Source organism: Numenius arquata, chromosome 10 (genome assembly GCF_964106895.1).
Source record: "Numenius arquata chromosome 10, bNumArq3.hap1.1, whole genome shotgun sequence".
Classification (NCBI taxonomy): Eukaryota; Metazoa; Chordata; class Aves; order Charadriiformes; family Scolopacidae; genus Numenius; species Numenius arquata.
Genome location: NC_133585.1, coordinates 44872039 through 44896104, shown reverse-complemented (window position 1 = coordinate 44896104; position 24066 = coordinate 44872039). Strand labels below are relative to the sequence as shown.

Sequence of the window (24066 nt, the reverse complement as noted above, 5' to 3'; positions counted from 1 at the left end):
ATTTCTCTCCCTATCGCTCTCTTCCAAACATTTTCTAAAATAACTTGTAAAAACCAAGTGCAATTAAGTTACAGAAACCTCACAATGAGGTGTTGAGAATTGAGTTTAGCAAAATCAAGAATTTTCTAAACTGATTCAGAATCTGAATTAACATTACATCTCAAATTTTAAAAGGCATTATTTTTGCTTAAACTATAGTGGTACAGAACAAGGAAGAAGCATTGTACAGATGTTCAGTCCTAAGTGTCCTTGGTTTTGATTTCCTTAAATTTGCACACCTTTTAGACTACACAATGTATAAAGGCCAGACAGGGTTGTGAGGGAAGTATGTTACTCATGTTGTGGGACAACAAAGCCAATGCTATCTGTCGTTAGTTATAGCAGCAAGTAATTTCATTTCAAATTCAGTCTGTTAATTTTTTCCATTCATGGTATATTTGGAGCATGTTACTTGTATTTCTTCCTCCATTTTACCTGGGACATCTTTTACCCTAATTAAAATTATTTCCTACACTAATTCTTGATCTTTTTTTCTTTCTTTGTATTTTTGTGACCTGCTCATCTTCTTGCTTAGCAAATGGAAATTCTAGCAGTAAGTGACGGTTCTTGATTTATCAAATACTTAACCATGTCAGTCACCAAACTGGCCTCCATCTGTCTCGTCCATTTGTGACATAGTGATGTCTTGTCATAGACTATTACAAAAATGCTGTGTGCTTCAATTTTGCATCATCTAACCCATTGAACTGTTGGTCCTTTGTAGATAATAGGATTCTGTAGTTAGTAGAACGTTATAGAAGATTATTCCATTAGCCCTAGCTTTTATGTCTGTATGTAAAGCAGTGTTAATACTGTCTGCACTTTGACTAGTGTTTTAGACACATAAAAATGGAAGCAAGAGAGTGCATAAGCTAATGCTGCTGCTTCATTTCCTGAAGAATATATCACGTGGTATTTTCTAAAATAGAATCAGAGCTACCTTTTATAAAGGAAACATTATTCTTGCCTCCAAGAATGGAATTATTCTCCTCTTAGTCCATCAGGCAGTTGTAAGCTAAGGGCCAGGTTATATACCGTGCTTACATATTTGTATTAATGGTTATGAAAGATTCCATACTTAGAGACCACAACTGCTTCTTTTGGATCTTGAATTTAAAACAGTAAAATATCAACAATAAAATAAATGATCTATGAATCTCTGTCTTGGAATATGACATTTCAAAATGCCTTTTGAATCACTTTACATCCCACCCCATCCCCCTTCTTAGAAATATAACTTCTTGTTAAAAAGTAAACTTTAAGCCTATGTGAGAGAGGCTACCTGTAAATCTAGAACTGAACGAAGCTTTCATTTGCTTTTCATTAGCTTCCTGCTACGTTAGCTTCTAAATCTTTTCGGCATTTTCTTCAGTAACCAAATAACTACTTTTAATTTTTCACGTTCGATACTGAAGTTGTCATTTATTGTCTCTTGTAGATGTTTTGCGCTTCCTGAATATAATAATGTTGTTTACGTTTGTAGGAGCTGGAGTTGTGTCGGAGGCTGTACAAGTTGCATTTCCAGTTGCTGCTTCTGTTCCAAGCCTATTGCAAACTCATCAGCCAAGTAAAAACCATCAAAAAAGAAGCAGAGGTAATGAAAACCGTGTCATTTAGCTGCTAATCGTTGACATTTTAAAACCAAACCATTTAAAATACATTTTGATAACATTTTCATCAGTGGGACATCTTTTTAGAAACTGAAGGAGGGTACTAGCTGTTTTATAGCCAATTAATAAAAGACTTAAGTAGAGCTTGTAAAAATTTTCTGAGATATTCAATTATCTGTGTTGATTTTTGTTCAGCTTGAAAGCTCTTGAATAGACAGGAATGCAGGGAGTCCACTGATGAGAGTTTTAAATATTTCAGTAGTGCTCCTGGTGTATTCTAATCAAGCTACAATCAAGGCGCATCACTTCTAATCAACAGAGTTCTGGGATGAAGCCCCTTTCCATCACCCCAGTGTTCGCTATCGCGAACACCATCACTTGCTACCAGCTGATATATATAACTCTGTCACTTCGGCCACCGCTCCATTACTCCCCAACCTCAGTCCCCATCCTAAGTGCAGTTAATAACGTGTTCTAGACATCTTGTGCCTGATTTTTAGTTGTACCCACTTCAGAAGTAAAACATGTCCTTCAGCTGTGCACTTGTGGTACATATGTGATGTTAATTGAGTCAATCTGAATGCATTATGCTATTAATAATGTCTGCTGAAAGTTCTCCCCTGGGTCTGTAATGCAATAAACAGGGGGAGCAGGAAAAAAAAATAGCCTTGGTCTTGCTTGATACAGTAGGGAGGAAAATCTTTGAATTTTGAGTAATGTAGGAAAAAGTGATGCATGTTCTTCACTTAGATTTCCAGATTTTTGTAGAAGCTGCAAATAAGTGAGTTCATTTCTGTCTGAAGAATGTTGTGGAAGGTCAGCGTTGCACCAGTCCCACTTCTTGCCTAAGTTAGTCAGATGCAGACTCATATTCTGAACAATGGCCTTGTTTTAAACTCATACCTTGGAGCTACAGCCAAAGATAGCAGTATATACACTGGCTGCATAACAGTTATTCTGCTGGGTTACCAGTCCTCCAGATTTTTTTTCTTTGTATTTAAGTTGTCCTTATAACAACACAGTTGCTACTGTACTTTTCCAAAGTGTTTAATTCTTCTTGTCAGTTTAGTTGTTATTAAGTGATGTGGGGAGAAAAGAAATTTATTTTTTGAAACCAATTTTAAAAGAACTGAGATTGAAACTTCATCTGGGGAAAGTCCAAATACCTGCCATGCACGTGTGGGCCATTAAATTAATTGTATACTTAAGCAACTGCAGGAAATATTTGGAAGTACTTTTTCTGCCTCTCATTTAGGATTGCAAAGAGGAGGAAAAATATAAGTCTGATCTGCTGAAGTTAATTTGACTGAAAATACATTTAAACTAGAAAAGATAACTCTTTTATTTGTTTCAGGTTATAAACATGTCTGAGGAACTTGCTCTTTTGGAGAGCTGTCTGAAGGAGGCTGAGGCTGCGTCTGACAGTGGTATCGAAGAAATTGAAATTGCAGAGGCTTCCCAAGCCAGCACGGAAACGGCTATTCACTCTCTCATTGAAACCCTGAGAAACAAGGAGTTTGTGTCAGCTGTAGCACAGGTCAAGGCTTTCAGGTAAGTGCTTAAGGATTGCTTTCAGACCTAAGTTTGCTAATGGGCCTTTTTAATTTAAAGATAGGGATAGGCACTATTCCAGGTTTTTTTCAGCTCTCGCTAGATGTCCTTAGTGAAAAGGACAAGCCCTGCTGCTTCATTCCAGCTTGTTCATACACATTTTGCAATTCTAAAAAAAAGTAATTCTAGTAGTACTTTTCTTTAGAATTTAACTATCAGGACTATGGAAGAAAGCTCTCTCTTGCATTTTCCTATGTCTTCTGTTCAAACGTCTGTTTAAAGAACAAGAATATTTACACATTTAATTTTTTTTTTTTTTTTAATGTTTAAATCCAAATTGTGTGTTCACAGATCTATCTGGCCCCACGACATCTTTGGCAGTTCTGAAGATGATCCAGTTCAAACATTGCTGCACATATATTTCCGTCATCAGACGCTTGGTCAAACTGGTAGTTTCGCGGTAGTAGGCTCCAACCAAGACATGTCTGAGGCCAGCTCAAAGCTGATGGAACTTAATCTAGAAATTCGGGAGTCTCTACGCATGGTGCAATCCTATCAGCTTCTAGGGAAAATCAAACCAGGAATTAATCTTGTGAGCACTGGATTCTGAACAGCTGTCAGAAAAGAACTGATGATGAAGACGCTTCAGACTATTATTGAGCACCTTTCATGAAAAAAAAAGAAAAAAACAAAACCTCCAGCAATCCTGACAACCAACACAGTTAGTTCACAGCAAGAAATTGTTTCATCAAAAGTAAAAATCTGAGAATTGAAGCGAACGTCTTACTTGACTGCTCTTTCTACACAGTAGCTGTGTGGCAGTAGTATTTTTTTATTAAATTTCTGTATAAAAACTACATGAAAGGAAAAGGGCTTAAATGTAATGCATACATATGCATTATTTTCTGTTGTAACATAACTATAAATGGTGTTTGCAGTAACAGCCTCTAAAGGTTAAATCAATATCGCAGGTGGGATGAGGCTAAAATCAAGGCTGGTTTATTTTGGCTGAAGACCTGCAAGGCTTCCTGGCTTTCCAGCTGTTGTAGATCTAATCATCAATCTAATACCCAGTGAGACACTTTGCAACGTCATGAAGAATGTGTGGTCAAACATGAGTAGAATGACTTACGACTGCAAAAACCGTTGACTTCTCAATGTTTTATTTGCTTCTGGTGTCTGTAACAAGGAAATGATGTGTGTGAGTTAGAGTGTATGGCTATGTGACAGTTGTTTTTTGAAGGTATGGATGATTGTTAAATAAGGTCTCAGAGCATGCTTAAAAGAGCTGCAAGATTATTTTTGAAGAAATTTTATTTTATTAGACCTAATCCTCATAGTGTGTAAATGTTAGGACATTTAATAATATTTTAAACTGGGATTTCCCAGTGTTTCTAAAAGAAATAATATATCTGTTAACTTTATTGGAATGCTGCTCAGTTCTCTGATCAGTGCTTATGTTACAAATAATGATAACAACTAACCAAAAAGTAGCTGCCTGCAGAGACTTTAAAATGTATATTAAAGATATATGCTGCCCATCAGCAATTCTCATTAGAAGTTAACTTATTTTATTCTGTATATATTCTAGAAACTGTATAGTGCAAAACCAGTATTTTTCTTGTAAATTTGTGCAATGCACTGTTAAGACAGTAGGTGTATAAAGCTATGAGGGGAAGGGGGGGGGGGTTCTCCCTATCGGTAGTCACATACTTTACTTGCAGTCTGAGTAGTCTGCAGGGTTCGAGGAGTTTGAATGCACGTATATGCATCTTCATGACTCAACTTAAGCCTAGGGAATTGGGACTATATAAAAAAAAAAAAAAGACAAAAAAAAAAAAAAATACTGACTACCAAAACATGCAAACAGGCAATATACTCATCGTTCAGTGTCAAAGTCTGTAGCATAAAACAAACTGGATTCCGTTGAAACCAATAGCATTTTGTAAAAAAAAACAAAACAAAACAAAAAACAGAAAAAAAAAATGAAGACAAGAAAAAAAATAGAAAAAAGAATGTAGTCCCATGATTCCTGTGATTTGAAAGGAACACCCAGTATTTTTATATACATCTCTTACCCACTGTGATTTTTTTTTTAATGGGCTCTAATTCCAGAGTTTAGAATGTAGAATTGAAATTCTTAGCTCTGCCTTTTTGGGGAAATTGGACCCCACTAGAAATGTAATTATGCTGAACTGCATTAATTGAAGGCACTGTGCACGCTGTTGGACTGCTGACAGTAGTTATTGTTATCCTAACAAGCTCTGTAACTGGTCAAGGCACATCCATAATCACTGTATTTTTTTCCCTGTCCCTGATAAAATTGAATTATTTTGATGGTTTTGTGGTACTGTAGATGGTGTTCTTAATTATTTAATAAGTATTTACTGGGGATGAGTAGTTTTATTTAGTGGCGCATTACACTTTTATTTACATCATCTTTTACCAGCTTTTTTTGTAAAAATAAAGACATTGTATCTGTCATTTTGTGTATTTTTACAAGCTAGAGTTTAAATACTTTAGCTAAACAGCCGAAACACTGACAGTAGAGGCCTGGGTGCCCTGAAATCACGTTTTTTTCCTTTTATGCCCTATCAATGCAACAGCATTTTCCAAGGCATCTTCTGAAGCTGTTAAAGGATTTCTCATGCAACGCAAACCTGAATTTATATACATAATTCCTTATGTTATACATCTTCCTCCATTTACAAGGACTAGTGGAACCGGCCCACTGGAGCGGAATCACACATTTGATATTGCTTTAACTTTGTGAAGCTCTTCCAAAATTACTCATTCAACTGCTGCGTAAGCTGTCGCCCTGCATTTACCTGGTGCCAGGTCTGTGCCAAAACCTGAAGCTTTGGTAAAGCTCTCTAGAAACAAGTGAGACATCAGACATCTTCTCTAAGCTGCAGCAAATACAGGGCTGGCTGAGCAAACACATGCAAACGAATCTTTATAAAAAAGCTGTGCAGGGCAAGTTCAAGATATCTTTGAAGAACTGGCAGCACGAAGGCTGTTCCTTTTGGCTTTGCATAATCACAGAAGCCAGTCACAGAGGTCACAAGCAGCTTTCCTTCCTTCTGCTGAGTCTAGGAACCAGCACCCACCATAAGCAGCAGATGCTGTCCAGGATGTGACAGAGCAGTGAAGTGGAAAAGGATGTGGAACTGTACTTGGGCATCGAGCAGTAAAAGCATTGACCATATTTATGTAAGAGGAATGACACGTAGAGCTACTGCAGAACCGAGGGATGCTACAGGATGAAGGAAAGCTTGTCCAGTAGTGCTGCCCATTGCACACTATTCCTCCAAGCCTCAAAACCTCACAGTAGCATCTGCCTCACAGATGAAGGCAGGGGTGGCTCCTTGCTGCTACCTGCTGCTTGGAGCCTTCATCAACTGCTCATTTGGGCCAGCTGCTGTTGAATCACTCCATACAGTTCAGATGGGCCAGGCCTGCTCTACATCTTACCAACAGAAGCAACTCCTGCTTTGACTGTAGTTGGTGGGGATGACGATTCTAAGCTGTACTAAATTTTACTGATAATAATTGTGTAAGAGTCACCATATTCACAGCAAGTAACCTTCCAAGCTGTGCTTGCGAGGACATCTGTGTAAGCAGGAAGCACTCGACTGCTCCTATTGCTATGAGCTGCCATGTGACTTCATACTGACACGGCACTGAGATTAAGTTCTCAAACTCATTACCAAGGTGCACAGACTCAGCACACTCTTATTGCATCCATCAGGAACAGGCGACAGCTGCTAGAATGAGAAAGAAGGCAAACAGGAGAACATAGTGAAGAACTTTCTTGGAGGGAAATGGGCTTGGAAATAAAAAGAAATCCCAGATCACAGGTGCAACTGCAAGCTGAGGCAGACTATGGGTAGATGGCTGCAGAGGTGACCTCAACTGTGTTCCTCCTCAAGCTGGAGACTTTGCTACTTCTCATTACTGAAAGGTGAGTGCAAGGCACACGCATCTACAACAGAAGATTGCTCAGCTCCAGTTGCACTTTGCAAGTTTAACAGGGCAAGGATAGAACTTACTGTGAAAGTCTGAGTCTATCAAGGGATCGTTCCTTTTATTGTGATACAGGGGAAAATACTGCAGGTAGAAGCATAAAATAACGCAGTACCCCATCCCGGGGGGTGGTAGGTTTAGGTGCTCCCAGGATGCTTCATGCTGCTACAATAATGAATGGAACAAGAATAAATAAAATTACTTGGCAATAAATTGACACTGAGGCATTAAGCCTCAGTTACTGCAGCAAATTCAAGGGGCATGTTGAAGTAAAGTGGGAACCTACAGCAAGATGAGTTAAGCCAACAGCATTAACACTCGCTGCCCCTCTAAATGGACATCTGTTGGCAAGAAGGCCAACGTTTGCCCACCCTGCCATACACTAGCCTCCATTTAGAGATGCAAGACCACTAGGCACTGAAGCTGTTCCACAGACAGGTTCCCCTTTTAGTCTTCAACAGAGTGCTCTCAAGAAAGCTGGGTACAGGTGTAGATATGTTCAGTACAGCCAAGATAAATCAGTCTTCCCAAATAGAAGCTACCCCAAGAGTTCTGCAAAAGGCTTTGTGCACTATTATGTGCAATTTCAAAATTAACAGCTTTATTACATTTCTGAGAATGCTATGTTTTCCTCCAAGTTTATGCAACTCCTTGGCTACAGGGTAGACTTAGTGGGTTGTAGGTTTTACTGGCTTGTGAGTCTGCTCAGATGGTGATGCTGTAGAACCAGAGTCGGCTTGTAGCGCTTTGCTGAAGCGCGGTGTCCCTGCAGAGGCCACTGCCGCTGACAGCACCAACAGGCCTCAGACAGCATCACCCGGGAGTCACCATACTGGTTCTCCCATTACTACCAAACACCAGAACTACAATTCCCAGTTGCAAACCCAACCCCAGAAGGGTGTGAGAATTTTATCCTTTCCCGATGGCAGACACCTAAACCATAGCTAGATCAAACTCTTCAAGCGTAAGCCACTGAGTGCACAGCTCTTGTGCTTCTCCTGCAGGTACAGGAGGAAGCCAGGCAGATGCAGCATCATGTTTTGAGCTGTTGAAGTGTCACTTGATAACCTTGTGGAAGTAAGGATGAGCAACTAATTTACCAAGAGACCATAACATCGGTGACTCCCTTCCCCAGCAGTTTGTGAGCACTGTCCCTGAAAATGCATTAGTCACGAGCTTTCTTTGGCTTTAGTCTACAAGACCAGAACACCAATTTAGCTAAATGCAGACCAGCTGTACCAGTAGAAGTGACCTAGCTTTTACACAGCATTTCTCAGTCATTTTCTAGTGATGAAGAACAGGTGCAGGAGACTGTCTACATGGAAGTGTGCACCATAAGTGAATACTATTAGGTGTTTTGTTCATGAGCAATGCTCTGCTACCTACTGTAGATGTAAATTTAATGTTGAACTCTAGGTGTATAATTAGTTCAAGGGTAGGAGCAGTAACAGACAGCCTTTCCCACCTGAGATCCTACAAGGTCCTGAGTCAGTTGCTGCCAAGACCATCACTGAACTACAAAATATTATTTGCAGGCTCTTCCCCTATGCAAGTTACAGAAGTTGCAATATGCGCCCTCTGAGCTGGGCACAAACCCACCCGATCATTTGAGCGTGCTTTGCAATACCTTTATTCGCGTGCTTTCCTAGCTACACCTCACCGAGTACCTTCCAACAATAACAACAACAAAAAAATTCCGCTCAACTTGCAGCTTTCTAGAAGAGCCCTAAACGGAAACAAACCCCAAAACCCCAACCCCATCCCACTCAGATGATGTATTTGAAACTGAACGTGCTATCGCAGGAGAGGCGTTTCCCTTTGCACCTCCCACAGAGGTCCTGGCGGTGGGGCCTCTTGGGATCCACGTGGCGCATCTTCACGGGGCAGGTGCACCTCGTCTGCTTGCAGCTCTGGGGGAGAAGGTGGCCGTCGGTCCACGAGTCGGTCGGTGGGCGAGCGTCCGGGGGCGGCCCGGAGCAGGTCAGGGGGTCCCTTACCTGGCAGGTGATGTCCTCCACGCGGTACGGGTTGTAGGACTTCTGGCAGGTCCGGCAGAACTGCCGAAAATAGACCTGGGGGGCGGGGGGAGAGGCTGGGATCAGCGGAGGGGCCGGGATGGTCCGAGCCGAGCCGGGGATGGTCCGAGCCCGCCCTACCTTGTTGGTGCCCTGGACGCACCAGACGTAGGCACTCTCCCAGCGGATGTTGCAGTCCTTGCAGTGGTAGTACCCGTACTTCTGCTCCAGGAACTGCCGGCGACAACCGTTACTCGGGGGGGCGGGTTCTTCCCCCGGGCCCCACTGCGCTCCCCCCCCGCCCCCGGGCCGCCCCTCACCTGGAAGCGCAGACGGGTCTTGCCCGCCGCCGGCTCCCGCTTCTCGGGGGCGGCCGGCGGCTCTGCCCGCGCCTCCTCCGCCGGCTCCCGGCTCCCTTCCGGCGGCTCCGGGGTGGCGGGGGGACGCTGCCCCCGCGGCTCGGCCGGGCGCTGCCCCAGCGGCTCGGCCCCGCTCTCGGGGGGCTTCTCCCAGCTGGCCCGCACGGCGGCCGCCTCCGCCTCCCGCTGCTCCCGCAGCGCGGCCGGCTCCTCCTCGACGACGGCCGCGGCCGCCACCTCCTCCTCCTTCTCCTCCTCTTGGGGCCGCCGCTCCGGCTCCGGGCCCGGTTCCTCCAGGAAAGCGGTGAGTCTGCGGGACGCCATGGGCGAGTAGACGGCGATGGTGCGGGGGAAGCGCACGGCGCGGGTGCTGGTGGTGGCGGGGCTGCCCTGCTCCTGCTCCCGCTCCGCCTCCCGGGGTCGCGGCCCGGCGGGGGGAGCCGGGGGTCCGGGACGGCGGCGGAGCAGCGTGCGGGGCCCGAGGGAGCACTGCACCGAGGCGTCCTGCCGCGGGTTCACCTGGACGCCCACCTCCTTGGTGTTGGCCTTGCGGAGCCGCGGCGTCAGGTTGGGGTTGACCTGGGAGAGGATGGCCTTCAGCTGCGCCCGCTGGTAGTTGTCGAAGTACTCGGCGGCCGCCGCCGCCTCCCCGTAGCCCGAGAAGTAGCCGCTGCCCCGCGGTCGCCAGCCGCCCGCCGACCCCCCCTTGCCCTTGGGCGGCGGGTAGCGGTAGGAGTAGGGGTGGTAAGCGGCGTACAGGTAGCTCTCCATCGCCTCCTCCGCCATCGCGCCGAACCCGGGGCAGCCCCCGGGGGGGCGGCCTTAAATACACCCGGGGCGGGGCGGGCCCGGGGCCGGGCTTCCCTCGCCCCCGACGGGCGCCGGCTTCGGCGGCCCCTTCCCATCGCTGCCGGGTGCGGGGCCTCGGGCGGGGGATCCCCCCCACACCCCCCCCTCCCGGCGCAGCTCTCCTGGTGAATCAGACAGCGCAGCCCTTAATTACCCCCGCGGGATTAATCAGCGGGGAACACGGGTATGGTTCAGCTTCGCCATGTATTTATGGTGAGAACAATGAGCGCGATGCTTTTACAGAGCGGGTGGGAGGCACGGAGGTAACGCGCGCGCAAGGTGGTTTGCCCGTCCGTCCGCACCGGCACCGCGTTGGCTTCACCCCTGCAAAACACTCGTCTCCTTCCTCCTGCCCATTCCTGCCACTCTCCGGCGGGCAGCAGCCTCCTTGCATGAAGACGGACGGTTATTTGCGTCGCAGGGATACTTTTTCCTTTGTTGGGTTTTTTTTTCTTTTTTTTTTTTTTTTTTCTTTTTTTTTTCATATGTATTTTTGAGGAAATACAACTGTCACGGTAATAAACACACATCACCTTGTACAATGGGAGCGGCTGGAGAAACGATGGAGGCCGGGCAGCTCCGCCTGCGCAGCGGCGAGAGCGGCCCCAGCCCGGTGGAAAGCACAACACACATCACACGTCCCCGGGTGTCACCTCCTTATCTCCCTTACAGCGCCGTCTGCGTCGGCTCCATCTGAATGGAGTTGTGCTCCTCCGCGGTCACTGTGCCGTACGAAGTGTCGGCCACCTCCTCTTCTTTCAGTTTCTTGTAGGAAATATCTGTGTCTTCCTCTTCCCCGAGCGTATCTTGTTTGTAGCTGTCTCTCCCGTACATCTTGTACGCCAGCACAAAGAGTCCCGCTTCTGCCGACTGAAAAAGCGCGTAAAGCAAGGGAAACATGTACATGCTCCCTATGAGCTCCGGGGGGAAGGTGAGTTTGAGGATGGCGGTGCAGAGCTGGACGTTTTGGCACCCTGTTTCCAAAGACACTGTTCTCCTGCAGTGCGGGGGCATTTTAAAGACGGTGGCTAAGCCGTATCCCAAGGCGTACCCCGCTAGAGGCATCAGCACCGCAATGGCGTAGACGGAGGCAGGAATATGTGCCATCAGATCTGGGCCCAGCATGGTCCCAGTCAGGATGAACAGGATCACCAGAGTCACCAAGAGTGACCAGAGGGAAATCTGGCAACAGATACAGACATTGATAAACAACACGGGGGTTATTAGTTTAAAAGGATAAGCATAGATGCTAAAGGATTATTACAGAGTCTAAAATGCAAACTGTGGTTGTGCCGCCTTTCCCGGGTTTGCTCCCGGCTCAGGACTTTGGTGGTGTTTGATCGTATCCCGGGAAAGGAAGGGGCTGAAATTGCCCTCCATCATTTTGCTCTGGGGTGACTTGCTGGGAAACTAGAAAGCCGGGGCTTGTGCTTCACTTTTCCTTTTATAATTAAGCTAATTTGTTTGCATGTTTTAAGGAAGTGTCGGTGTGCCTGCGGGTTGGTTCCGCTAGCCCTGGGTGCAGGGGGAGCAGGGAGACAGCAGGATACCGGGGAATGCCTCTGCGCCAGGGCCCGGGCTGCCTCCTGGGGTGCTGGCGGGCGGGTAATCTGCCCCCCCCTCGCTTTCCATCTCCGTCCCAGCTTTTTATGTCGACTATACGCCCTTATATTCCACCTGAGTAGCGGAACATGCTTGTGTGAAGCTCCCATCGGTTCGGAGGGATCAGAAAGGTTACCGCCATTGGACCCCCTGGACCCTCAACCCCCGCGTCCCCCGGGGCCGTGCCTACCTTAACCAGGAGGTCGGCGGCGCGGGGGTGCCGGTATCGGATGAGCACCCCCAGGCCGATGGGCAGGAGGGTGCTGCCCAGCGTCAGGCTCACCGCCCCCAGGGGCAGCAGCCGCACCAGCGCCGTGTTGATCCAGTGGCGGCTGTAGACCCAGAGGCAGAGGGGCATCAGGAAGAGCGCCAGAAGCGTGGAGGAGGCCGTCATGATAATGCTGCGCCGGGGGGGAGAACGAAAGGGACACCGGATCGCTGCCCGCCCGGCCGGGAGGCAGCCCCGGGAAGCCGCAGTCCCGGGCAGGCAGGGTTTTTAGGGAAGGGGGGGGGGGCGGTTCGGAGGCGTGCGCCGGGATCCGTGTAAGACCCGTCCGTCCCGGCCCCCCCGCCGGTAGGTGCCCAGCCAACCCTCCCCGCGTCCCGGAGCCCCTACCTGAGGTTCATGTCCCCGTCGACCAGCACCGACATGAGGTTGGAGAGGTTGCCCCCGGGGCAGCAGCCGCACAGCAGCACAGCCACGGCCGCCACCTCGTCCAGGGCGAAGATGAGGGCGAGGAGGAAGGCCAGCAGCGGCATGGCCACGAACTGCCCCAGCAGCGCCAGCAGCAGCCCCACGGGTCGCCGCAGCTGCTGGCCCAGCTGCCCCAGCTCCACGGCGCAGCCCAGCCCCAGCATGGTCATGCAGAGCGCGAGCCCCACCAGCACGCTCAAGCCCTGGCTGAGGGACCGGTCCCCGAAAGCCTCGCCGCCCCCCGCCAGCGACCCGCCGTCGGGGCCGCCGCCGTCCCCCGCCGCCGCCGGGGGCTGCGCGGAGCCGGCCATGGGCTGCGCGGCCCCCGGGAGCCGCCGGCTCCCCGCCGAGCCCCGGAGGAAGGAGCTGGGCGGCGGGGAGAGGGGGGAGTCACTGCGGGATGCGGAGGCGGCTGGCCCCGGCGGCCGGCGGAGCCCGCATCCCGGCCCGGCTCGGCCCGGGTGGGCGCCGCCGATGTGCCGCGGTCGCCGTCGGTCGCGCCGTCTGCCGCCGGCGCCGCCCGCCCGTCCCCGGACCCACGCGGGGCCGTCCCCCGGCGTGGGCGGCGTCTCGTCGCCGCCTCGACGGCCACCAGCCCCCGGCCGCCAGCGCCGCCCGGCCCCGGCGGGGGGAAGCGCAGGGGGAGGCGGGGGCTCATGGCCGGACCCCCCCCTTCCCCGGCGCGACCCCCGGCAGCCCGCTTCTGGAGCCGCCTGCGCCCTCCCGGGGGCCGGGGGGGTTACTTTGGCATCGGCATCAAAAAGGCAATGGGCGTCGCAATGTCACCCGATGTGGGTGGGCAGCACCAGTCCCCCTCCGGTGGGGGACATCCAAGCTCGTTCTCCCTCCAGGCAAATTGTCGGCTGCGGGAGTGGGTGAGAAAGGATGGAAAGCCCTTCCAGGAGGCTGGGGAGGCACCGCTTTCTGCTGGTGGGCTCCCAGAGGCTTGTAAGGAAGGGTGATACCTTTACAGGGCAGTTGATGCAGGTGGAGGAAGCAGATAAGCTCGTGGGCACGCAAGTATTCAAACCAGGGTAAGAAACGGTTGTCCATCACCCCAAAAATCACATCCAAGAGTGCTTATAGTGTTGTCAGTCGTAAAACTGTGCTTATAATATTTATGTTTCCCCCATTTCATATTTTTCATTTAATAATTGTGCGTTGCCCTGTTCCTTCAAAAACAAATGCTCTATGGGATGCCAGGCAGGGCTCCCGAGGGCAGGAGCTCCCGAGAGAGAGGAGGGCAGCCTCCGAGAACCGGACGGATGTTGGTGACTCTCTCTCTGTGTGCTCAGTGTTGCTACAGGCTGTGTGTTGTGAGAGTAACTGTCTTGTCTTCTTTATCCCAGAGGATTTAGAAGGGTCATGGCTACTGCTTCACATCCCCACTCCTGGGTGGGAGTAGCTGGCTCAGGGTAGCATCCCCAGGGGCTGTCCCTTGGCTCCCACCCTGAGCTTGGCCCCCTGCTCTGTGTGGGGCGTCTCAGGTCACAGCTCAAGGGGGGTACCCCCAATTTAAGGAGAGTGCCTACAGGAGCCACCCTGAGTGGCTGTTCACCTTCGACTCCAGCGGACAGTAAGTTTCTCAAAAATTTATTTGGGTAAAATTTTAGGCCGTGCCAGGATTCAAGTAGAAATTATTGGTGACTCGAGAAAAATAGACTCTTCGCTTATTAAACCTTTAATTCTGACTTGTGGCACAGGGGGACACAAGAAGTACAAGTCGTACCTAGTGACAAAATTCTGGGTACGGCAACTTTGCCAAAACGATGCCAAGTTTAATATCGTTCTGCCTGTGTTTGTTTCCTCCTCATTAGCCTAAGGAGAGCGCAGGGAATATGAGTCATCAGAGCTGAACAACCAAATAGGATCCACCTGACTTTAGTTCGTTCACATTTTTGGGCTCAGTGTGCTGCTCGAGGAGGGGAGCCTGGGGTCTGGTTGGCTTTCTGAGCCAACAGCGTCCTTTGGACTTAATTATCAGATCTGCATACGCAGAACAGTGCTTGCAGCGTATTTATTCTGCTTCTTAAGTTATTACCACTGCCGTATCGTACCCCATCCTTCATGTAGCCAATATTTGGCTTCACAACATGTAGGTTGTTTGCTTATCGTGCCCTCCCTGGGTTGTAAGCGGGGCTCGTGCGGTTTCCCTGCGGCGGGAGCAAGGCGGGATCGCCGTGGGTAAGCCCAGGCTGGGTCAGGCATGTGGGGCACAAGGCGGCTCCTTATCGAGCAGGTGTGAAGGGCACAGGGCAGGCCTCCTGCTTTATCACCGAGCGTCACTCCCCAGCCTCCCCGCCGGAGCAGGGCTGCTCATGGGAAGATATTTTTGTATGACTGTCCCGGTTTGAAGTAAAACCGAACGAATTTTCTGTTCTGTAATTTTACATGTTAGCTAGGCCTCCTCTAACTCTCTGAAATTAACAGCATCTTGTGGAGAAAACTGCTCGTTCTCAGAATGATCAGCCCAATGTTTGTGCTCCATGCCAAGGGATGGTGTGCAGGGAGGCCCTTGCTTATACTTATTGCTATAACAACCAAGGGCAGCCAATTTCGTTATTTGCCCCTTAGAGGGTCAGAAACGGAAAAAACGTAGAGGGGTCACATCGGTGGGGAGGAGTGGACAGGACAGGTGACCCAAACCTGACCAACTGGGGTATTCCATCCCATCTGCCCCATGCTCACTATAAAAGCTGAGGGATCAAAGGGTCAGCCCCTTCCTGCGATGGCCAACGTCTGGAGAGGACTCTGTCTGTTCATCTGCCTTTGATCCCGATCCGTGTGTTCCTGACTCCAGAGCTGGAATCCAGTTCCCATCAGTCACTGGGTCCAGTCTGGGACTTCCCCAGTGCCTGCCGGTGACGTGACTGTCACCCTGGGAGCTTGACACGGTTTTGTATATATTGTATCTATTTCATTATTTTCTCCTTTATTTTTATTTTAATATTAATTCTTCATTAAAGTAGTTTAGTTCATTCTAAACTTCTGAATCTCCTTATCTCTTCCTCTCTCCTCTTTTCGGGGGGGAGGAGGGGGAGGGAAAGGCCATCTGTCGGTCTGGTTTTGGTAAATTGGGCTGAAACACGACAGTGACATATATCACACAGGCAGTTGGAGGAGAAGGTCAGTAAACCCAGATACGGTGAAACTCTATTGCCGGTGAAGCAGACGCGTCCTGTTTCGGCGCTCACCCATCGTAAACTTCAGTTTCAAGGGACACTGAACTAAGGGGAAAATGTCGTGAATGAATCGTAACAAATTAAGACCGCTTGAGATTTTTCTTGAAATTTATCGGCTGAAATTGAAACTCAGCTCTTGGTTTAAACGAGAGCAGTAGCGCTGACTTCAGGGAAAGCCAAGTCTGAACCCAGCCAATGTCCTCCTTCGCTATTTGTCCGCCCGGTGGGTACCGTCACCCCGGGCGGCACCCGGCATATTTTCACAACCAGCGAGCGGAGTGAAAACACGTTGTATCTGCTGCCGAGCGTGGTTCTTGTCTCTTTAACTTGCTGCAGGCTTTCCTGATATGTCATCGTTAAAGCGGAGCCTGGAGTCTGGAGTGATGCTAAGCAGTTTTGCGGCATCTGGCTGTGAGGCAGCCGGCTCACACCACGCTGTATCTAAATCAAGGGCTAATTCCTTCTCTGTTTTCTTTTGTGGAGGGCAGGAGCATTCATATTGCCTGCCCAGCTATTACAGGAAGCAACAGAATGACTATCCGAGTATAAAAAGACTTGGCAAATAATCCTCATCATATATCATTCTCAAATTATTCCTCGTTAGTCCTTCTGTTGAAAAATGGGTGAGAGGATAAGAGCGAGAGCACGAAGAGGGGGTGGAGAGGACTCATTGAAATATGAGCTTGTCGTAGTTTGTAACTTTTAGGAATAATATTGCCTTACATTATTTTTAAGGAGAGGTTTGATTTCCGTAAGAGAGTACCTGCGCTATAAACCTGTCTGGAGTAGGAGAAGTCCTTCAAACACTAGGAAATTTTTTTTTGCTCCTTTGTAACAGGAATTTTTTTGCCTTTCCTTTGTTTGACTGGAAATAAAGGTGAAAAATAAAGGGTAGGCTTGTAAGGAATTTTGGCAGTGCTGTAGGAAATGAGCAAAGCCACCTTGCCATTCACTCAGCTAGTGGGTGCTCCAGCATGTTGCATGAAGATGTTGTTTGAATCACTTGCTCCTCCTGCCAGAGACTAAAAGCATCTGGCAAAGCCCAGCATTATTACAAAATTGCATATATACAAGGAGGTCCCTTTGGTGTCCCCCAAAGGAAGTGGCTGTGGGTGCCGGGGGTTGTGCTGAATTTGGGGCAGCAAGAGGAGGTTTGGTGCGCGCAGCCATTATGCCCATCGCTCCGTGGGCTTAGGAGCCTCAGGCAGGAAGGGTTGGTTTGCAAATCCCAAGCCGGTTATGGATTGAGGCAGGCACAGGTGAACCATAGTCTCGGACTTGGAAGCCTAAATCCCAACTGTGTTGCACTTCAGGAACATGGATGCTGTGGTTCTGAGCACTGTGTAAAAGCAGGACGATGGGGTGGGGTGGGAAAGCAAAGGGCGGGCACCCCCTCTTTTCCCTCTTCCCATTCCAGCTCGATATCCATTTTGGCTCCCGCTCCTCCCGCCCTGGCTCGGTGTGTGCCGTGCTGGGGTCTGCGGGAAGCGGCAGAGCTCAGCTGCTGCGGGATGGCGTCATCCGCCCCTAAGTCACCCTTCACCTCTCCGCACATCCCTGCTGGCTGATTTGTGGAGCTGTGCCCGGCGCTTGGAGGGGAGGAGAGGCCTCCGGAGGATTCTCCTGGAGGATGGAAAGCTTTCGGTCAGCACCTTTAGGTGGTGGTGCTGCTAAAGAGGCTGGGACAAATACTGCTGTGAAAGGGATGTTCAGATGAGACCTGGCAGGAGCAGTTTCTGATTTTCATGGGACATATAATCCCTTTGCTTCCACTTTACTTGCTATGCACCTAGATTAGAGATAGAGATAGAAATAAAAATGAAACTTAAGACTTAATTGGAGAGTAATAATTTTGCATGGAGAAAAAAAAAGGCTTTGCTGTCATTGTCTTGGATTAAAATAATCCTTAAGGTGTACCGTGTGATCCCCTGCATACAGTTTAGGGTAAACTTGTGGTAAAATCCATGAAATATATATGCTTATTATTATTTATAACTTAGATCCAGAGCAGTGACTTAGGAGAGTTAGGAACTGGAGCATAGTTGTGCAGAGATACTGGTGATTCTGCTGCTTCTTCTGCGGTTGCCTTTGTGCTGGGAAGGAGGCATCAGCTGGCCCTTTGCTGAACCAGGTCCCTCTCTGACCCACGGCTCCTGCTCCCTCTCTCAAGAGCCGCAGCATAGAGGGGACTTTGCACCCTTTGTCACCCCCTCTCATACCCCACCCTCACTGAGCCACCAGCTGTAAGATCTTGGCAGACTCATGGCTTTTTAATTTTTTAGTTTTATGTTGTTTGGGAGCTGATTCACTGAACAGGCAAGAAAATACGTTTTTGAAATAAGATGAAGCATTGAGATTTGTGCCATTAAGTTGCTCCTAAGAAACCTTCGCAGCCACACGCAGCCAGAAACTGCTTTGGTGAGGATGCGCCGATTGATGGATGTTGCTCCTGCCCCAAACCACTTGTGTTTCCCACCAAGGCAGAGAGCAGTGGGACCGTGTAGGTGGAGAACACACAAGAGCCAGGGGTTTCCCGTGAGTCCATTGCTCCCACAGCTGCCTGTGGTGCAGAGGAGCTGGGACAGACCTGCTGTCCCTGCCTCCCAGGCTTCTCTGCTACCCTTCGACACAACACCTGGCCCCATTGCAGCCCTGTCACGCCTCATCCCAGGCTTGCTTTTCTTAAACTCCCTTCTGTCCTGTCCTTAGTGTGGTCCCGTGGCTCGATCCTGCTCGGTAAATCTCCACAATAATTGGCATCTTTTATCCCATGGCCACCCTCCTTGACCAGGCCCAGGGTTTGAATTCCAGGGTGGGAAAAATTAGATATGTGTTCCTTCCTCCCCTCCCCAGTGGGAGTCATTGCTGAGTCCCTGTTGTCTCCTCTACGGGTGGGATCCCACCAAATCATCCTTCCCTTCCCCTTGGCCCAGGTGGCAAAGGCAGATATCCAGGCACCCTCCTCCTCCTCCTCCCTCCTCCGCTGCCTCTCCTCTTCCCTGCTGCCTTTGTGATTGCCCTATTCATGGGAATCCTGTCCCTTTTTCCCTCCGATTCCTCTTCCAAATGATGCCTGTTTCAGTCCAGCTCTACTCCATATTTACACCTCCCTTGGGAGCACTGCTCTGCCACTCGTAGTCTCTCAGATTTTATTAAATTGAAGTGGTGTGGAAGGGAAACAGCCGGAGCCTGGTCACTCGGCTGCGCTGTCTCCTTCGTGTCCCTGCTGTCGGCGCAGTCTCCGAGCGGCTGGGGATGGATCCTTGCACTGAAGCTCCGGGTTAGCGCTCAGGGGCAGAAATCGTTATAATAAACCCCTCCCGTTCTACTTGGTGTTCCCCCATGTTTCTTTTTAAGCTGCCTGAAGGCCATTAATCAACAAGTAAGTGCATGACGACTCGGGTCACAAGGTGCCAATAATTCATAATTACAACTAAGTGTTTGAGGCTGCGTGACCTGCCTTTTAAAAACGAGATGAAAAGACCTTTTGCCAACCATCCCATTAGGAAAAGGCTTCTGGTCCACAGAAGGAGATGAAATCAGGGGATCACTGAAGAATAATTTTGTAAATTGATTGCTGACGGTCATTCATTGTGGCAGTTGTACCCCTACAACTGTAAAACAATTAGTAGCAGTAATTTTTTTCCTTAAGCAATTAAGTGGCTTTATGGGGGGATACCTTTACCCAAATTCAAACAAGAAATAATTCTGCCTCAGACTGTGTTCCCTTTTGTTGCTGTTTTGATCTTCTTCTGGAGTTAGAGTGTTATCAGGATTAAGATGAAAAGTCGCAATAAAACAAATGACCTGATGACTAATGCATGCCTCGCTCTGGAAGAGCCAAAATTAGCATCCTGCCCAGCCAGGCAGGGACGGGAGGCTGCCGACGGGATGAGGCGAGGCTGCCTCTGAAGGCACCGCGTTCGGTTTTAAAAGTCAAATGGTATTTCTGCACCGCGGGTGCGGGTCTCGCTTCGCACGGGCTCTCGCACAGAGACAGTCTCAGTCGTATTTTGGAGACAAGCGCGTTTTGGTTGCTGTAGCCCTGATTTTCCTCCCTGTGAGTGCCACAAACAGCCCGTTCAGCGTCTGCGGGAACCGGGGGAAGGTGCGGGGGGACCAAGACCAGGCTGGATGGGGCTTTGAGCAACCTGGTCTAGCGGGAGGTGTCCCTGCCCACGGCAGGGGGGTTGGAACCCGATGATCTTTAAGGTCCCTTCCAACTCTAACCATTCTGTGATTCTGTGACCCTGGTGGCCGTGAGGGGACAGCGCTGTCATCGAGGCCAGAGAGGACACTGCAAATGGGATGTGCACAACTCGGTTAACAGTGGGGCTTTGGGATGCGTGTGCAGTTGGAGGCCCAGATCCAGCAGAGCTTATTGGCTTCTATCGCCCATCGAGGCTCCCAGCCCCCTCTTGATTTCCTATGCAGGAACCTGGCCAGGGTTAAGGGCATAAATCAAGGGAGGTAATATGGAGATAGGTCAGGCAAATGTGGTTTTGTGCCTATAAAATCTATATTTGGGGTTTTGCAATAAAATGCCAGAACAGAGTAAATGACACCAAGACTGTATTGTCCCACAGAATAGTTTAAATGTCAAAAAATGCAGAAGTAAATTCAATAATACCTACAGCAGCAGTTGATTCATAGAGCGTTTATTTAATTGAAGAAAGACACCCCAAAGACAAACTACATCCCTGTCCTGCCAAATCCTTCTGCATATTAAGAGGGATGTTAATGCTGAGCCTCGGGGGAAAGATAAGAGCTGATAGCATTGATACTCTATCTCAGGTTCCGCAAAATAAATCTTTGCACACAGTTGCCATTTGTATCGCTGCATTGAAGGTGTCTGGATGTGGACTAAGACTGTTTTGTGTCAGAAACTGTACAAACATAGCATAAAAATGCTTCTTGTCCTGCTGCCAAATTTCTACCAAATAATAAAAGTGAGTATCGGTAACACCGATCAGCAAATAAGCAAGCCCTTCAAAACAGGTGCACTATTACTTAAATTAAATCTCAAGCTGACTAGGAGAAATCTCAGGCAAGCGGGAAGAAATAAATCTCAAACATAATAGGAATCTCTTCATACTTGTCTGAGATAATGTTGTGTATTAGTCCTGTGAAAATAGCCTCGACGCGTAGTGTTATGTGCGCTTTTAAACCCATGATAAAGTAGGACATTTTTTAATAACCTAAAGGATCTTCTGAATGTTAACCCTGTGGTATCGGTAGCGCTTGCACGTTGCTGCAGCTGAGGAAGGTGTGCCCTGGGTTTTGTACACGATTTTGGGTACCTGTTGATTTGCCAGGAAGATGAAAGGGTGAGTGTCTTGGTCAACAAGATCTTTTATTTCCTTTCTGGGGCATGAAGCTGGGAGGATATTTCTTCTGCCTGACGTGTCCGCTCTACCACTAGTTGAAAGTAGCCTCTTTATAGTACCCTCACAAGCCCACAGAAGGACAATGGGTTTAAGCTGCTGTAAGAAAGGGTCAGATTAGATACTGCTGGGGCAAATAAAATCAATGGTGCTGGAGGCTGGCGAGCCCAGGGAGGCAGGGGAGTCTCTCAGGGGGGTCAGGCGAACATCTCACCACTGCAGCAGGGTGAGCTCCAGCTGCTGACTCGACTTTGGCAAAAATGCAGGTCACAGCTGAGCTTTTCCCAGGGGATGTCTCGGATCAGATGCCCAAATCTGGAACCCCCGAGAAGCCAGGCTCTGCAGAGAAGGATGCTGGCCCGTCTTCCCCATTGCAGAGTAGTAATGGCACCGGTTTGCCCAGAGAGTTGCCCCAGAGCTTTGTGCAACCATCTGTTGCCCCAGAGCCCCGTGCAGCGCAGGCTCCTGTCCCCCAAGTAATGTCACAGCTGTGGCGGTGGGAGTTGGTGGCCCATTGCTACATTTGGGTGGCTCAGAGGAGCTGCTCTGGAGGTTGGCTGTGCTCGAGTGCTGTGGTAACTGCAGGTGGACCTGCCGGGGAGAGAGGAAAGGGGTGGATGTCTCCTGTAATCCACGCCAGCTGTGAGTAGCTCAATACAAGCCTTTTTTACACCCCCCCAGTCCTGAGCTGGTGCCGTGTGGTGCTACACATTTAGTTGGAAAACCTCAGCCAGTGGGAGAATATTTATCAAATCTTAAACATTTTAGGAGGTTTAAATCCACCTAAAATGGAAAAATAAAAAGTCCTACATCATAAAATCTAGACAAGAAGATGACAATATCGACGCTGGCATTGGAGCCATCATTGATAATCTGGGATGCAGCCTGGCAGCTCTATGAATTAGAGGTGACGTGCAGGAAAGACGAGCTGAATTTTAGCTCTTCTCTTTCAGATAAAGTCACAGATCTGTACGAGAGGTGGTTTTTCCTTGGTCTTCCCTCAGACTGGGGCTTTCCTGGCGTAAATGCAGCTGTTTGTTAAATTCATTCAGGACCTCATGGACAATTTGGTATAAATTCAGGATGATGTGGCGAATTGAAGCTGGACTAGACCAAACTTGGGACTGAAAAGCACAGAGAAAGCAAGACCTCCCCCTAGTGTCTGGAGAGCCATCAGAAGGAAGTGAGGAGAGCAAAAAAAAGAAAACCTGGCATTATTTATAAGAGTAAAAAAGGCACAAAAGACAGTAAAATAGAAGGGCTAAAAGGAGGGCGTAAATGGGCTGTAAATGTAACCTACCTGTTGTTTTGAATTTTGAAATGAGGTTCCTGGTAGGCAGATTTCAGTGATTTGCTTTGGTAATTAATATTATTTAATTATCTTCATAACGAGGAGGGTGCAGAAAGTGGGAACACGCTGATAGAAAGAATCTGCTAATGAAAAAAACCTGAGAGCCCTGGGGGGGCAGAGGGAGGGCAGGACAGGAAAATGGCCTTGGGGAGGAGCGGGAGGGACGGGCTGAGCCCCAGCCCTGCAGCGGGTGCGTGGTTCGAGCCCCGTAACGAGAACCGCTGATTTTTTCCTACTTCAGTTGGTCCCTCAGCCCGGGGAAAGGAGCCCTGAACTGATGCGACACCTCTGTCGAGGTGGGAAAATTAAGGTTAGAAATCGGTAGAGCCCATGACACAGTCTCAAGCCTGGAGTAGTAGGTTGTAAAGTGGTTTTGGAAAAGGAGTTTTCTATTTCTTCTGCTTGAGAGCTGGCCATGGGGCAGGAAGGCTGGCACTGGTGGCTGGGGGGGGTGCAAGTGCAGAGGGCTGCATTTCACTGCCCTGGGCAAATTTTCATGTGGACATAAATCGTAACGGTGAGAAGCCCACCAGATACGGATTAAATCCCTGTGGTGGGCTCAGGAGACGGTAGCCTGGGTTTGCCAGCCCTTAGCAGAGCCTTGTGTTACCCAGACCCGCTTTACTGCCCAAGGAGAGGGCTGAGGTGGGCTTGGGGCCTTTTCCAGACCCATCAGTCCCTTTTAATAGTGTTGTGGACAGTATCATTCACTCTCAGTGGGGCTGAGCCCGAGTGAACGGCAGCATGAATACAGTAACTAAATCTCTGTTGATTTTTTTTTTTTTTTTTTTGTTCTTTTACAGGGAGAAGAAAAATCCCTCGACTCTGACATTTACAATAGACATTATCCGCTCCCTGACATTTGGGCTCATAAACCGAGGGCGACCAAATTTCCGTTCTTAACTTACCCCGCTGTATGAGACAAGATACGAACTGACTGACTGACCCTTCCTCTGAACGGCAGGGAACCTGCCCCTCGCTCCCCGCACGCGAGTTCGGAAGACAGGTGCTTATTTCAGTCCACGGCTGGCCATGGATGGAGGGGGCTGCTCCAGGCGGCTTTCCTGAGGCTGAGTGACGCTGGTGATGCCACGTTGCTGTCACCGACATCCAGGCTTTAAAAGGATGAGAATCAGGACAAGGTTTTCATAACTCCTTTAAAGACAGGTCAGTTGAAGCAGCATTAACTGGTTTTATGTGTCTGCATTAGCCCGGTGGGGAATGGATGAACAGAAACAATACAACCTTGCTCTGGGCTGAGCGGTTGGGTGAGTAAATGTAGGGGTAAATGGACGACCGCAGAGCTGAGAAATTCGAGGTTAAGACAGGAGCTGAGGCAGAGCGTGAAGAGCAGGGGGTTTGCCTCATCCCCCCACCCCCAGCCCTTTTCTTTGGGAGGGGACT

General features: G+C 49.0%; 3 protein-coding genes across 3 annotated transcripts in view; 1 reads left to right on the top strand and 2 right to left on the bottom strand.

Annotated features, from left to right (window-relative positions):
* The window catches only part of FRYL (FRY like transcription coactivator), a 100047-nt gene extending 94370 nt beyond the window's left edge, over positions 1-5677 (top strand). The window contains exons 58-61 of the mRNA XM_074154741.1: positions 575-592; positions 1523-1633; positions 3004-3200; positions 3552-5677. Of these exons, the coding sequence (XP_074010842.1) occupies positions 575-592; positions 1523-1633; positions 3004-3200; positions 3552-3810 (585 nt within the window). The 3' untranslated portion in view covers positions 3811-5677. The remainder of the gene's footprint in view (positions 1-574; positions 593-1522; positions 1634-3003; positions 3201-3551) is intronic.
* A 3315-nt stretch (positions 5678-8992) lies between these two features.
* On the bottom strand, positions 8993-10386 carry ZAR1 (zygote arrest 1). Its single transcript, XM_074154953.1, has 4 exons — positions 9562-10386; positions 9383-9475; positions 9224-9298; positions 8993-9136 (listed from the first exon to the last, which is right to left on the bottom strand). The coding sequence occupies exons 1-4, from the start codon at positions 10384-10386 to the stop codon at positions 8993-8995; spliced, it is 1137 nt and encodes a 378-aa protein (XP_074011054.1).
* Positions 10387-11115: 729 nt separating this feature from the next.
* On the bottom strand, positions 11116-13071 carry SLC10A4 (solute carrier family 10 member 4). The gene is made up of 3 exons (XM_074155114.1): positions 12668-13071; positions 12242-12452; positions 11116-11631 (listed from the first exon to the last, which is right to left on the bottom strand). The coding sequence occupies exons 1-3, from the start codon at positions 13054-13056 to the stop codon at positions 11116-11118; spliced, it is 1116 nt and encodes a 371-aa protein (XP_074011215.1). The 5' UTR covers positions 13057-13071.
* Between the last annotated feature and the right edge of the window lie 10995 nt (positions 13072-24066).